The 15,744-nt window shown below is 39.4% G+C and overlaps 1 protein-coding gene across 2 annotated transcripts in view; it reads left to right on the plus strand.

Moving 5' to 3' along the window:
- Window positions 1–10,633, plus strand: part of cep192 (centrosomal protein 192) — a 54,683-nt gene extending 44,050 nt beyond the window's left edge. For both annotated transcript variants that reach the window (XM_061080464.1, XM_061080465.1), the window contains exons 48-51: window positions 1,274–1,386; window positions 1,624–1,750; window positions 5,095–5,153; window positions 9,216–10,633. In XM_061080464.1, coding sequence (XP_060936447.1) covers window positions 1,274–1,386; window positions 1,624–1,750; window positions 5,095–5,153; window positions 9,216–9,348 — 432 coding nt within the window. In that variant the 3' untranslated portion in view covers window positions 9,349–10,633. The remainder of the gene's footprint in view (window positions 1–1,273; window positions 1,387–1,623; window positions 1,751–5,094; window positions 5,154–9,215) is intronic.
- Window positions 10,634–15,744: the final 5,111 nt, after the last annotated feature.

Raw genomic sequence — 15,744 nt, forward strand, 5'->3', positions numbered from 1 at the left:
CCTGAAAGACTGTCATCCGGATTTGTTTAAAGAATTCAAGGTGAGTTCTGATTCATATTAACTGTAAATCAATGCTAAGCTCGCTTTAATGCATAACGTGTCTCACAACGATGCGTCCTCAACTACCGTATAACCCACAGTATATGCGCAAGCACATTAAACTACCGTATATGACATTAACAACATCCAAAGAATGCACTTGACTTTGGTAGCCAAAGGTCAAGGTCATGTTGGCCTCACAAAGTATGTTCATGTTTTTATTGAAATGTATATCTGAAGATCAGCTTCGGGGAATGTCTACTAATTTGGTACAAATGTTCACACAAACTGATTCGATTTTAGTGATTGGAGGATGACAGAATTAACAAATAAGAAGAAGAGAACTTGCTAAGATTGGGTTTTTTAGGTGTTAAAGGTGGTGTGCAAAATCCCTCAATTGCAAATCTTTCACTCCAATTTGAGAAACTACATATGTTAGGGACCTGCCGGAAGCGGCCACGAAATGCTGCCTGCCTCCTTTCCGTGCCCATGTTAGTCAATTGGGCTGTTCACGCCAGCAGCAAAGCACCGCTGCCAGCTAGCAATCTGCAATTATGGTTTTGGTGTCTGTTCTATTCTTTTCATTTTAAACAATATAAATTATATATTGTATATGATATAAATGATCAAATGTGAATCCAATTAAGTTTTCCTGCTATTCTTAAGTTTCAGTTGTGTCTAAACAGACAGATACACACAAGCAGACAGACAGAGAGAGAGAGAGAGGTGGGGTGGATATAGGCTTGCGTAGGTCAGTCACTTGTGAAGACTATCATCATTTACCCCCGAACCCCTCAATTAAACAGAGCCTACAACAACCAGCGGAAAAATCGTGGGCTGACCGGCGGGGAGAAATGGGTTTCTGGTGTTAACAGCCAACGGCTGGGCCCGATCTGCTGTTGCCAATGCCATGGGTAAACTCTTCAAAGACAAGATTAGAGGCTCACTGACACGTTAAAAACTCAAATCCGGTCAGCGTCACCACGTTATCTTGATCAAACATAGCTAAGTTTAATGTTGTCCCCCCCATCGCTAGTAAGTCTTGTAATATGAACTCATAATGACTGAAAGACTTTGGGTCACAAGACAGCAAATCGTTTTGTGTGCTGCAGTAATCCGACGACTTTGAACTTGTCTTTAAATAGCCCAATGTTTTGAGGGGTCTTTCAGTTTTATTTGCTCACTTTCTGAGATGACTAGCAAAGATCCTAAAATGTTGTCTGTTTGTCTAAAGGGTGTAAAAGCTGGATCTGTGGAAGAACCACAGGAAGAAGACAGCACTGTGGTGAAAAAAGAGCCCACAGTCGAGACCAGAGAGGGAGATGATGCCTCAGCAGGCAAAAACAGGTTAGAAATATTTTGCTAAAACTTAATATGCATATGATCCTCAGCAGGTTCCCTGTAGAACTTACAGCCAGTATGGGAGGTATCAGATCATCCACCTGTTGTAGAAGTAGTCTGTTTACTTTGTGTATAAGGAAGCTATATTTGGATGCCATGATAGCGTAGAAATTAATCTCACATCCCCTGAATGTAATTGTGTAAGGCTTCCTGTTTAAACTATCACAACTTGTAATCCCCCAGGCAGGAGGAGACTGTGTGGAGGGGTGTGTATTGTCCACAGGATCTGTACACCTTCCCTGCCACACGGATGGGTGAGACAAACACTTTGAAGGTCAGCATCCGCAACAACTCATCCAGCACGCATGAGGTGAGACACAACTTATTCCCATCAAGACTTTTGAAGGGATTTATTATTCTGAATTACTGCAGCAGAAGCTGAAATACAGTTTATACACACATATTCAGCATTTGCTATACCACAAATTGTTTTCTAACAAGTTATTTCCATTATTTTCATTCCCTTTTGTAGATGGGATGGGGTCGTAGGGCTCCAGACTACAAACTTTTTTTCAGTGGTAGCACTGATGCTCCGTACAGAAAATTTTAGGAGCACTAGCACAAAATCAAGGCGCACCACTTGTGGCGACATGCAACACAACACATAGGGTTGCAAAATTCCGGGAATATTCAAAGTTGGAAACACTCATGGGAATTAACAGGAATTAACAGGAATTAACTGGAATTAACGGGAATAAACTGGAAATGTTGTGGGTAATTTTTACTAACTGTATTTACCTTGTCATATACAGACATAAATATAAACATTTTGTTTTGTCATAGGCTAATTTGAGCCCTGAGGAAACTTTGGGCATTTTGGCTATACGCTTCTGCATCGTTGTGTCATTCTTAACATAGTTTGTAGAAATGTCTCCACACATGAGAGTGCACGTGGCATTGTTCTGTAGAATAAGATGAGAACACTAATGCAATGCCAGAGATATAAATAGTTCGCCAAACAATTGGAATAGTCTGTAAAATATTTTACAATTGATGGATAAATTAATGGAAATAGGCTAGATGAACAGATGAACAATCCTCAAAAAGCATGCTAATATATTTTCCCAAGTAATATCATCGAAACTTACCTGACTAGTCCTGCACGCTACAGCAGGCCTTAAAAGCCCTGCTGTAGTGTGCAGGATGCTGGGAATTATCTGTGCATGTGATGGAAGAATGCACAGTGGAGGATTGAAATTCAACGTGCAGCGTGTGCTGCATTCCATACATCTTTAAAATAGAATTTTGAATGATGTTTTTATTGCTGAGCGTTTAAGTTGCGTAGTTTTTTTTTTTTTTTTTAATTCCCCAAATTCCCGTGCTTAACTTCCCATGGAATGTTTCCGGAAAGTTTCCTGTAATTTACCGGAAACTAACAACAGATAACAACACATAACAATTTTTTCCCATCTTAACTGTTTTACAGATATTATTACATTTCATTTAGCTGACGCTTTCATCCAAAGCAACATACAATAAGTGAATTTAAATATGAAGGTAAAAACACAGAACAACAAGAATCAAGTAAGTACAATTTTCATAAAGAAAGCCAAACTACAAAGTGGGAGTAAGAGAGAGTAAGATAAATGTTTTGGTTATAAATAGACAATTTACAAATTCCAGAAATGAAAAAAAACTAATTAAAGAACTAGTTTTCAGACATAACCTTCAGGTAAAATAATATTGTACTTTGCCTTTCACAAATGCACAACAAAGAGGGAGGTTCTCTACACAAACGTGTTCACAACAGCATCTGATCCTTTGCATTATTCAGGCAAAAGGTTGAGCAGCCAGAGACAGGAAGCGACCTATTAACTCCGCTGCATGGATCATGTGATCATGTTTACAGCACCCTGATGTCGGCTCTTATCACCACAAACTCTCTCGACACCTACGTTGGTGTCTTCCATGTGTATGACTCCTTTTTTTATTTTGCAAAATGTAGAGGAACTGCAGAGTCCAGTGCCTGTTGGAAAGCAGCTTAAATTAAATTGCACTTTTTAAAACATTAAGACCAAATAAAAAATTTTAAATGTAAACATGGGTTATATGCCTCTCCTTTCCTCTGTTTAGAGCACATCCCCTTGAGGACCACTCAGAGGCAGTTCAAGAATATTCTCTTCAATATTTAGACTAATAAGTTGAAACAATTAATTTTCTTAGATTGTACAGTTTGTGTATTTTATGTCTTTATCTTGCTTTTGTTGGCAACATTAACTCTTTCACCCCTTCTTGAAGGTGCATATGACCTTTTTAATTTTCCACTGTCAACTAAAAAATGCTGATGTCCCCTTGTTTACAATATTCACATATTACATGGTGGGCAATACTATGGTGGATTAATAAAAAAATGTTTGATTAATATTCTACCATGGCAACCTTTAGGTGCTGCAAAAGTAGGATGAACTTGCTGCTGCCATCCCATTTAGCACTGTTGTCATTATGATCAGTCTCCTCCCTTTGTGGATCTAAAACAATTGATTGACATAGTCAACACTTAATTAATTACATTCTGAATAAAACTACAATTTCACCTTTTACGGTTTAGCATAAAGTGCAGATATTAAACAATGACACATAAGAAAACTGCACAGTTGACATTGCCAGCTTATTTCAGTAATTAAAAGTAGGTATTCAAGTGACTTAATTCAGTGGGAAACTGTAGAACTCTCCCAGTTTGTTTCTTATTCATGAAGAAATCTTTGAGGTCTCCTTAAAATATAGAATTCTTACCTCAACTCAGGCGAATATTGCTGTGCTGCTACAGTGACCACGATGAGGAAAGTCCATAGTGAAGTGAAAGCATTTAATCGGTGGAGCCACAGAACCACTTCCTGTATTGCTTCAAGATGAAAGCCCTCTAGAGTTTTATACAAAGCCCAGCCTCTAGGTCTCCGCATTGCTTCCGTTTTGTTGTAGAGCCACGGGTGGCAATCAGATTCTAAGGGGGGTGAGATTCCAATTCACAAGATCTTGATACGTTTTGATTCGATATGATTCCGTTCAATATTGATTCAGTTTGGGATATTTCATTGTACAATACCAATTTTGCTTGAATATGAACGACATTCTCAGAGAACTAAAGCAGTCAAGTGTGAAAGGAAACCTCTTACTCGGTGCATGATGTAAAATATTGAGGTAGGCCTGTCATGATAACAAATTGTGTTGGATGATATATTGTCCCAGAAATTGTGACAAATATTATTGCCATACCTTTTAAACTATTTCATACCACTGAAATGATATTCTTTCAAAGAGCAATTCCCTTTTTATTCTTAAGAATATTCAGTCTTACAATTGAATTAGAATTTAAACTTTTATAATATCCTTAATAAATAAAACATTTATAAAATGGACTCTTTGTAAACTCAACTCAACTCGTTCCCAGTCGAGAAGTCTGGGAGCGCACACAGTTTCTTGCTCGCTCCTGGTATTTAATGTGATGGCCTATATTATAATGATTTTTTTTTTTTAATGGGGGGCATAAGTGCCACTGTTTATAAAATTGTTGCACTTTCTCTTAAAATAGTTGCAAAATGCAACTAAATAGTGGCAGTCTGGAGCCCATATGAGAAATGTAATAACATCAAACTAACAGTTGTCGCTGTGCATGGGTTTGATATTTGATGTCTTGCTTCTCTAATTGTCTTGCAGCTGAAATTTGTAAACACTAAGGAGCCATTCTACATCAAGCATTCCAAATATTCTCTGAGGTGAGTCCAGTAGTTATTATCCTTGATAGAAGCTCCATTTCATGATAGCAGCCCACTGAAAATCTGGTTTCAGGAACTTTAATTTGTCTGTGTAATTTTTGTCGAGCTCTGTTTTGTGTTATCTTATTACTACTATACACTTTTCCGTTTGTTGTCAGAGATGGCTCCACACTGATTTCTCTCAAAAAACTCAGTATCTATGATCCAATCCGGAAGAGTAGGGCCAAGTTTTATGGCTCTACTGTATAGCCCTCAAAACGTACATTTCTCTGACCCTCACTTCAAACGCAGGGGTACCCAGAGTGCCTTGCGAATCACTGGCAGGCTGGGAGAGAGGCCCTCAAATGTAGTATTTTCTAAACTAATAAGGATTTACAAATTACGATATTGATTGTAATATCTTAGTTTAATATAATTTCAATGTATTATGGTCATTTTTTTCACAACTTTAAAAAAAATGAGCGCTAGCTATCTTTTTTTATTTTTTTGCATGATAAAAAGAAGGGCACAAAGCACTTGATGGAACTCGCGAATAGCAGCGGTGATACTGAACTTAACTGCTCCTGTTGTGTCTTTCAAGTAGCAGAGTCTTGTTGAATTTGATGTTTAAAGGAAGGAAACTGCGGACCCAAAACTTACATCTATACAATGTTTATTACAAGAAGTTTACAGGTCAGGACGAGCTCTAGAAGCTCGGAGATAACACAAGTCGAATGGTGAAAATCTGCCTTGCCTCTGCAAGACAAGGGCTCATATAGGGGAGTTGTTTACCATAAACCTAGAGATAAAATGACGTCACCCACAGGGTCTCTGACTACATTTGGCCATGCGTTGTACCTAAGATTGAAGGACCTGTTGAAGAACATCCCTTCTGTTACTCATCCATAAGCGGGTCAAAGATAGTTTAGAGAAGGGAGGAAACTTAACAGAACACATCTGGATTAGTATTTAAAAGTCTGAGCATAAGAATCAAGACGCCAAGGATATTAACATGTCATTTTGGTTTATAACTATGCTAGAGAGATCCATTAGCTGAATATAAGTTTGAGCATAAGGCGTCATAGATGTAAATGTCATCATGTTTTATAACCATGTTCAAAAGATCTCTTAGCTGGATATACGGCGCTCCTCTAATAACAAAGCATCCTGGCAGGGTTCTATACCAGCCACTGCTAGCAGTGTGCTTTTGCTTCATACGTGAAATAATGCAGCGCATCGAAGCTTTTCTATTTCAAATGTCATTGATTCCCCTGCATTAGCATAGATGTTATTAGGATATTATAGGTTTGTCACTTTAGTAACTGCAAACAATAGCATTGGTTTATTTAAGATCTCAACAATGATATTACATTGACATCCCCGGCAAAACTTTTGTCTTGTCTGTTTACATCGACGACTAGTGATTTCTCAGGTTTTTAGCTACGACTATTGATGATTTAACGGCTTCTTGAACAGGCTGTCCCAATTCGAAGGGCAAGATTTCAACCACTACTCCCTGTAACTCCATTTCAAGGGGCAAGATAACCCCCTTGAAAGAGGGGGTGAAATGGTATTGGGCCTATGGATTAATCTTGAGTCAGAACATGCTCTACCATTTTCCAAATCACTGTGGGAGTTCGTGGGAGATGTTAGGTCCTGGTGGATGATCAGATCAAAACCTGCACCATGCCAGCTTCTTTCAGTAATTAAAAGTAGGTATTCAAGTTACTTCATTCAGTGGGAAACTGTAGAACTCTCCCAGTTTGTTTCTTATTCATGAAAAAATCTTTGAGGTCTCCTTAAAATATAGAATTCTTACCTCAACTCAGGCGAATATTGCTGTGCTGCTACAGTGACCACGATGAGGAAAGTCTGTAGTGAAGTGACAGCATTTAATCGGTGGAGCCACTGAACCACTTCCTCCAGAGTTTTATACAAAGCCCAGCCTCTAGGTCTCCACATTGTTTGTGGATGATGTTACTACAGTTTATTCAGTGCACACGTTTTGTCGAACTGAGTCCTCTTGGCAATCAGTCACAGATACTTGCTGTGCTATGCTCTGTTGATGAGCAACTGTGTTCAGTGGGCAGAACGTGTTTTGAGTACTGGAGATTTTCGTCATAACCTTAAACTTGCCTTTTGTGTGTTTGAGAGTTTGTCCTAGCCGTGTGGTGACCCCAGCATGTTGAACTTTGTATCACGCACTCTCATGTCCACCCGACTGAACACAAACCTGCCCTTGTTATTGTTTATTTGTTATGGATGATTTTGCATTTACAGTACATTGTAATTAGGACCCGAGCATTCACCGATCCTCACAAAAATGAGGACTACTACTACTTTGGTCTGATCGTGTCCAAACTAGACACATAAGACAAGAGTCGCGCTCTGATGACATCTACACAGAAACCATGAATTAAAATTACAGCGCCCCCTGGTGGCAGCAGGAAATGTCTGGTTTTTGGTACGTCTTACACTTCCTCATCCACTTTGCGCAACCATGTCAAACTGTGTCAAATGGGTCTCAAAACATTGATAATATAGATATAAGAATACTGTGACTTGGCATCAAAGTTCATCAACTCGCCATGACAAACGAAAGACACAAAAGAATAAGTCTCTTGGATACATATGCTAGACCAAACAGGAAGCCCGCCATTTTGGATTTAGTGGCCATTTTGTCCATATTCCGCATATTTACTTTGACATACTTGTCGTAGGGCTTTCATCAGATCAACTTAAAATTTAGATGAATGTCTTCACAACAAGATGGAGATCCAAAGTTATTTGAATTTTAACTAGGGCTGGGCAAGTTAACTCGTTTTAATCGAGTTAACTCATCACTTATTTAACTCAAATAAATTTGACAATTATTTTATCTCGCATTAACTCAGGTTTGATTATTTATTGTTTTATTGTGAAAGTCAGGCTTTTATTTTGTGAAAGTCTGTTGCTGACTGCTGCGGAACCGGAAAAAAGAAAATAATTGGCGGATAAACCACCATGGATAAGGGTACGGAGCTTTTACATGGCCATTTTCATTTTAAAGTTCTTCAAGACGGCGGAGTCGACAGAACCAAAGTAATTTGTATCCACTGCCAAGGTGAATTTTCTTATCACCGGAGTACTTCCGGTCTAAAATATCACCTAAATGCAAAACACACAGTTGATATCAGCAAATCACTCAACGAAACAGCGAGCGGAGCGAGGCTTCGGCAGACTACGTTAGACGCAGGGAGGAGTATACATTTTTCATAACGAAGAGGATAACATTAATGCCCTGGCAGTGGCATTGAGCTCTAATTTTGTATTTGCTTTGATAACATTAAGTTGAGATTTACACTGAATATTTTATTTAACTGCTACTGTATTAAATGCTGATGTTAAAAGTGTTTGCACAACAAATGTTATGGCACTTTCGTTCATATGGCAGAACATTGAAAATAAAATTGCGCTATACACTACTTTTTAATTAATTATTGGATTTTGCGTATACAAATGCGATTAATCGTGATTAATCAGGGAAATCATGCGATTAATAGCGATTAAAACTTTTAATCGTTGCCCAGCCCTAATTTTAACATTTCGTCACACCATGTGACCGTGGCCTGGCGTCAAAGTTTGATTACACTCCATCGAAACACGGACATTCTGTATCTCAGGCATATTTGGTTCAATCGAGTCCAACCTATGCATGTAAGACAAGAGTCGCGACCTGATGACATCAACAAAGACACCATGACTTAAAATTACAGCGCCACCTGCTGGCTACAGGAAGTTGCAGTGCCCAAACGCATGCAACGCGGAGACCAGCGCTTGGTCATCAAATGCTCTCTTCTCCGACCACAACAGACTTGAAACCGCCGGTGTGCTCGGGCCCATTAGTGCTACAACGTAGCCCTAGTTAAGATTATTATTTTAGCCATAGCCTCATTTCATGATTCATATAGTGCAATCTTGAGTATTTGATTCAATTTTAATGTGTAAATACATGTTTGTGTGTTGTGTATTCATGCTTTTACTGTGTTGTGTGTGTTAAAGTTTACTGTGTTTTCACACTTGTTTTTCTCCTCAACCCATTAGATCACAGCACTATTTGAAGCTACCCATCCAGTTCAGGCCGAGCACTGCAGGCAGACACGCCAGCTTGTTGCTCATCAAGTCAGAAACAAGTGAAAGTCTTGTAATTCAGCTTATCGGTGAAGCAATGCCTTGACCACACCATCTACCATCCTAAGCCACCCCCACATGCTGACTGGTCGGTTTTGGGTGGATGCTCATCTCTGTACTGTTCATCATGGCACAGAGGAGAGAAACGGGTGAAGAAAAAACTGCACAAAATCCAAAAATAAGGAAGCCTGAACTTAAAACTTTCCCTGTCTTCCTATTTAAAGATGTGGACTGTTTACCTTGAAATGACTTTGAATCTGCTACCAACATCTGCCTCTTGATAAGGCTCGGGTGTCATCAGGTGGCCCATGGAAAATGATTTGTCCTGAAGCAGAACATTTGGGCTAACTGGCTTATAATAAGTCTGCGACACTCAGAATTTGAATGATTCCTGTCACGTGATTCACAAACTTATATTTGCTTAACCCCTTAGTTGCGTCACATGGGAGCATTGTTGCCACCACGGCCTGTCAAACAGAACCAGTACCAGTTGGGATATATAGGGGATTTTTTGGAGTTGGTCACTCAGGAATGTCTTTATCTCTTATTTGGTAACAAGATTACAGATTTTTGAGAGAAGTCCTTTAATGTTGCAATTAATTTACTTAGATATCAATAAAAAGTAGCATATAGGATTAACCTAATTTATTGTAGTAACTCCAATGTGCCCCTTGGGATTTAAGGAGTATGTTTTCTTTGAATCACATAAATTGTTGGTCTGTTCACATTTCTTAAGATCTTTTTCCTCTGTGCTTGTGGGGTTTCTGTGTATGAGACTCCTTGTCACACAGAGCCCACCTGGATATGTGTCGACTTCCAAAAAACCTCAAAGAAAAAAAGTTCAAATATACTTGATTTAGTCATCATCATTTATTGTTATTTTCTGCTTAAATTTGAGGTTTTCTGTACAGCAGCTTGCCATGCCTGCTTAGTGTGGTTACCCTGGTGTTAATTGCAGTTCAAGTCACAGGAAATTAGCTCCCAGTTAACTCTTTTGGCACTGGGGCAAATCGCCAAAATTGCGTTTGAGTATTGGATCACATCCATAATGATTTTTTATATCTGGATGGGGAAATATTTGAAACTTCAACCAAGATGTGGCATTTTTCTGTTAGAACAAGTAGACAACATTTAGGCAATGTAAAACAATGTTTTTTTATACTTGTGCAGGAAATGTTTATAGGAAGGCAGTATATTGTCTCAGGTTGCGCTCAACATGCTCTGACAGCTATCCTATCATACATTTATTTACAATTTCCACATGCTATAAATAGTATATCATGTAATATATTGCTATGTGTACACATTTTAAATAAAACCTGTGATTAATAGCTTTGCTTATTCCAGTTCTTCCAAAAAGGGATAGTAATTGGAAAAATAATTTTATAAAAGAAAAAAGTAGAGAATTCAAAGATCTTGAAATAACCTTGTGTGTTTTGTCCATTCATTCAACCTTTATTTATACAAGATGATCAGATCACAGCAGATCAGTGAAAACAACTTGCATGTCTTTCAGCAGAGCAGCACATACTTAACAACATTGGTAAATCATTACAAAACAAACTACACACAAAATAAAATCACTGCATATCCTCCTCAGAGACCCTCTAATAATCCACACCAATCTCCATGGGATCTTTTTTTTCTTTATATCATGGTAATTTACCCCTATAGGTGAACAAGCTATAGGACCACAATCTCTGACCTAATTATAACTGAAGTTACCCCGATAACTGTAAATTCTGCTTCGTAGTACAGGCCTGTGCTCTGGAGCAGGTAACATCAGATCAGATCAAAACCTGCCAACAGCCCAACTGACTAGTCACGTCCTTAATAAAAGAGCCCCCACTGCCTCAACCCTAATGGTAAAGTAACTAATATTAAATGAGAACTTATATTTGTGTCATGAATCAAACAACTATTTCAAATTTGTGGTTTTAAAATGAACTCTTACAAACAATGGTTGGTCGCCCACAATAAATAACTACATAATATATTTGCTGCATTTTAATCGTGCAAAGATTGTGTTAATTACTTTATGACACCCAGGTCTATTCTGTTGCTGCAGCTCAGAATAATATGATGACAATTTGTGGAATTAAAACTGGTTAAGAACATGAAATTCCCCCTGATGTATTGTATGAGAGATATTATTCTCACACAGCTCAGTATTCTCCCAAAACAGCTTTATCTGGTAATCTGGCTTTACTGCATCTTTGTGCTCACTCTTTTTTATGAGTGTCTTGTGTACACAGGATGATAAAAGCTAAGAGCAGTAAATCAAACATTTGAAAAAAAACTAATTAATTATTAAACATTATTTAAAAAGGTTAATACTGTACGTAAAGTAAAATAATGGTACGCATAACACAATGCAGTATAAACTGTGTTGGTGGTATTAAAGATGAAGTGAGAGAGAGACTGTCTCATGAAGACCATCTAATGTGAAAGCAAGATAAATTAATTAAAAATTAATTCAAACAACTTCACGTGGGAATTCATTTAGAGCTGAGACAGGTACAAAGTGAATGAAAAATCACTTTTTTAAAAGGCATGGGTTTAAGAATTGTAGTGGAAAAATAAATAATGGTAAGTAAGTTTTTGCAGACCTGTCTAAGGACTTTTATGACCTGTCTAAGTACACATAGAGCCTGTCTAAATACTTGTATGACCTGAACTGTGACCTGCAGTTAGTAATTATGACTTAGTATCTCATTATTATGAGCTAGTATCTTATTGCTATGACTTAGTATCACATTATTATGAGATACGGACTGTGGGCGGGGCACAACAGAGCAGGGAGGCCGTGCTGAGCGGCTGCGGGGACAGCCTCCTGTCTCGCAGAAGTGAGCGACTATGCATCGAGGCAGAGACATAACATAATCATTCATGTTTTCTGCTATGTTCATTGTCTTAGCGATGTGCTGCCGCTGCATAACTATAACCAGCGCTACTACTGGATAGTAGTAGTTAGTGTCGGGAGTCCCTGCTGACTGTGTGTGGAAGCTGGGGGGGAGCTAGCTGGGATGGGAGCTTCAAGCTGTGGAATTAGCAACACAGTTCGGAAACAAGACCGGGGAACCGCTGCGCTAAGAAACGATAACATCAGCATTTTGACCCGCTGGGTGTCACTTTATTTAGTTCTGTTAGTTGGTTCAGTGTGTGGGAGGCAAGCCGACAGAGATAAACAGACACACGTGGACTTCTTCTTCCAAAATTGGGGTAGGCTTCTCTGAGCTCGTCTTACGTTGCGCCACCTATGGGTTTGGCGGTGAATTTTTTCGACGTACAGTGGTCGGAGAGGTAAAAATCAAAAAGACTCTTCGCCCTCCGTGGAGCCCTCTCCGAGAAACGGATACGTAGAAGCATACTGGAGCCTAATAGATAGTTCGTTACTTAACACAATAAATCTGTCATTATCATGAGGTTATGTACCACAGTCTTTTAAAATAGCTGTAATCAAACCCCTACTCAAAAAACCCACCCTAGACCCAGAGGTTTTAGCAAATTACAGGCCAATATCCAATCTCCCCTTCCTCTCTAAAATCTTAGAAAAAGTTGTAGCCAATCAGCTGTGTGAGTTTCTCCAGGAAAATAATATATATGAAGACTTTCAGTCTGGGTTTAAGAACCAATCACAGCACAGAGACAGCCCTGGCAAAAGTCACTAATGACCTTCTAATAGCTTCAGATCAGGGACTTGTGTCTGTCCTTGTTCTGTTAGATCTCAGTGCAGCATTCGACACAATTGACCATCAAATTTTATTACAAAGACTAAAACAGTTAATTAACATTAAAGGAACGGCCCTAAGCTGGTTTAAGTCTTATTTTTCTGATCGCTCCCAATTCGTACAAATTAATGATGAGTCATCTGTGCGCACCAAAGTTAACCATGGTGTTCCACAGGGGTCTGTGCTCGGCCCAATTTTATTCTCATTATATATGCTTCCACTAGGAAACATTATCAGGACACACTCGGTAAATTTTCACTGTTATGCGGATGACACCCAGTTATATTTGTCAATAAAACCTGATCAAAGTAATCAATTAACTAAACTTCGAGCATGTCTCAAGGACATAAAAACCTGGATGACCCGCAATTTTCTCTTATTAAACTCAGATAAAACTGAGGTTATAATACTCGGCCCTAAACACCTTAGAGAAACATTATCTAATGATATAGCTGTGCTAGATGACATTGCCCTTGCTTCCAATGAAACAGTCAGGAACTTGGGAGTGATCTTCGATCCTGATTTGTCCTTTAATAGTCACTTAAAACAAATTTCTAGGACCCCCTTTTTCCACTTGCGTAATATCTCAAAAATCAGACATGTCCTTTCGCAAAAAGATGCAGAAAAACTAGTCCACGCCTTTGTTACATCGAGACTGGACTACTGTAATTCACTATTATCAGGCTCCAGCAGTAAGTCGTTAAAGACTCTGCAGCTGGTCCAAAATGCCGCAGCACGTGTCCTGACAAGAACTAAGAAAAGAGAGCACATTTCCCCAGTATTAGCATCGCTACACTGGCTTCCTGTTAAATCAAGAATAGAATTTAAAATTCTCCTCCTCACCTTCAAGGCCCTTAATGATATGGCACCTTTTTACCTTAAAGAGATGTTAATACCATATCAACCTACTAGAGCACTCCGATCCCAGAATTCAGGTTTACTTGTCGTCCCTAAAGTCTCTAAAAGTAGAGTAGGAGCCAGAGCTTTTAGCCATCAAGCCCCACTGCTGTGGAATAATCTCTCACTTTCAGTTAGGGAAGCAGACACGCTCTGTTCGTTTAAAAGTATACTCAAAACCTTCCTTTTTGATAAAGCTTATAGTTAGAGCTAATTAGTGGAATTTATGACACAAGACACATGGAGCTTCTCTTTCCTGCTTCTCCTTCCTTTTCTCCATCCCTAACACATCAAGGTAATTCTTATTTCATCAGTACATGTTACTAACTTGACCCCTTTCCCGGAGTTTCTGTGCCTTAGCGCCCGCGGATGCAGGGCCACAGCTGTGGCCGCACCATGGATATGATTATGGATCGCGCGTTAGAGGTCGCAATGGTGGATCCAGTTCGGTGGATTCTGTATTGTGCCTGCTGATCGTAGTGGTATTGGAGGATCCTTTGTCGCGCTGGCATCAGCTGATGGTGGACCACGACCGAGGCGGCAGCTGATAATGGATTCTAACTGGCGGCAGTGGACTATAACTGTGGACTATAGTGGATCCCATCCTGATGCTGGATCGTGATCTTGCTGCTGACCAGAGACTATGATTGCAGCAGGACTGCTTCACATATAGTATTGAAAAAATGTTTACCCTCATCGATGCTGCTAAAAACTTTAATCCTGATGATGTTTTCTTAACACTTGACATCTATTGCACTTCTGTCCGTCCTGGGAGAGGGATCCCTCACATGTGGCTCTCTCTGAGGTTTCTACATATTTTTACCTGTTAAAAAGGTTTTTAGTAGTTTTTCCTTACTCTTGTTGAGGGTTAAGGACAGAGGATGTCACACCATGTTAAAGCCCTATGAGACGAATTCTGATTTGTGAATATGGGCTATACAAATAAAACTTGATTGATTGATTGATTTATTAGGACACGTATGTTTGTTTGAGTTAATGAGACACGTGTGTACACCGTGTGCACGCAGTCCCCCGCTCCACACAACACGAGACGTTACGCGCCGTGCACAGTCAGGACCTCAGGAGTCATGATCCGACACCATCGATTAATGACTAAATACATATGATTATCAGTTTGTGTGAAGAGGGACAGAGACGAGCGCACAAACACACACACAAAAATGCACGCTCCCGCAAAAATAACGGCAGTCAGTAGCTCATAATTATAATATCGTTCCGTCACTTAAACCCTGATGTCCTGACTGTGCGCGGTGCATAACGTCTCGTGTGAAGCAGGAGACTGCGTGCACACGGTGTTTAAACCTGTGTCTCAAACTCAAACAAACAAAAGTAAACATCAGTCCTGTACTCGTCTTAATAACTTGTGATCAGCACTGGTTTTTATTGTTTAAGTGTAAAGTGAGCGCAGGACAGAGGGGAAGTGAGGCGGAAACAGACTCCGACACATAAAGGACGACCGGACTTTTAATGAGCGTCTGCTCTGATCCTGGAGCAGCGCTGGTTATAATTATTCAGCAGCAGCACATCGCTAAGACAATGAATGGAGCAGAAAACATGAGTCGATTATGTTATGTCTTTGCCTGGATGCATAGTCGCTCACTTCCGCGAGACAGGCGGCTGTCCCCGCAGCCGCTCAACCACGGCTTCCCTGCTCTGTTGCGCCACGCCCACAGTCCGTATCTCATAATAATAATAATAATGAGATACTATCTCATAATACTGAGATACTAAGTCATAATAATGAATTACTTAGTCATAATAACGAGATACTATTTCATAATTATGAGATACTA

The sequence above is a fragment of the Limanda limanda genome, chromosome 11, assembly GCF_963576545.1.
Source record: "Limanda limanda chromosome 11, fLimLim1.1, whole genome shotgun sequence".
Taxonomy (NCBI): Eukaryota; Metazoa; Chordata; class Actinopteri; order Pleuronectiformes; family Pleuronectidae; genus Limanda; species Limanda limanda.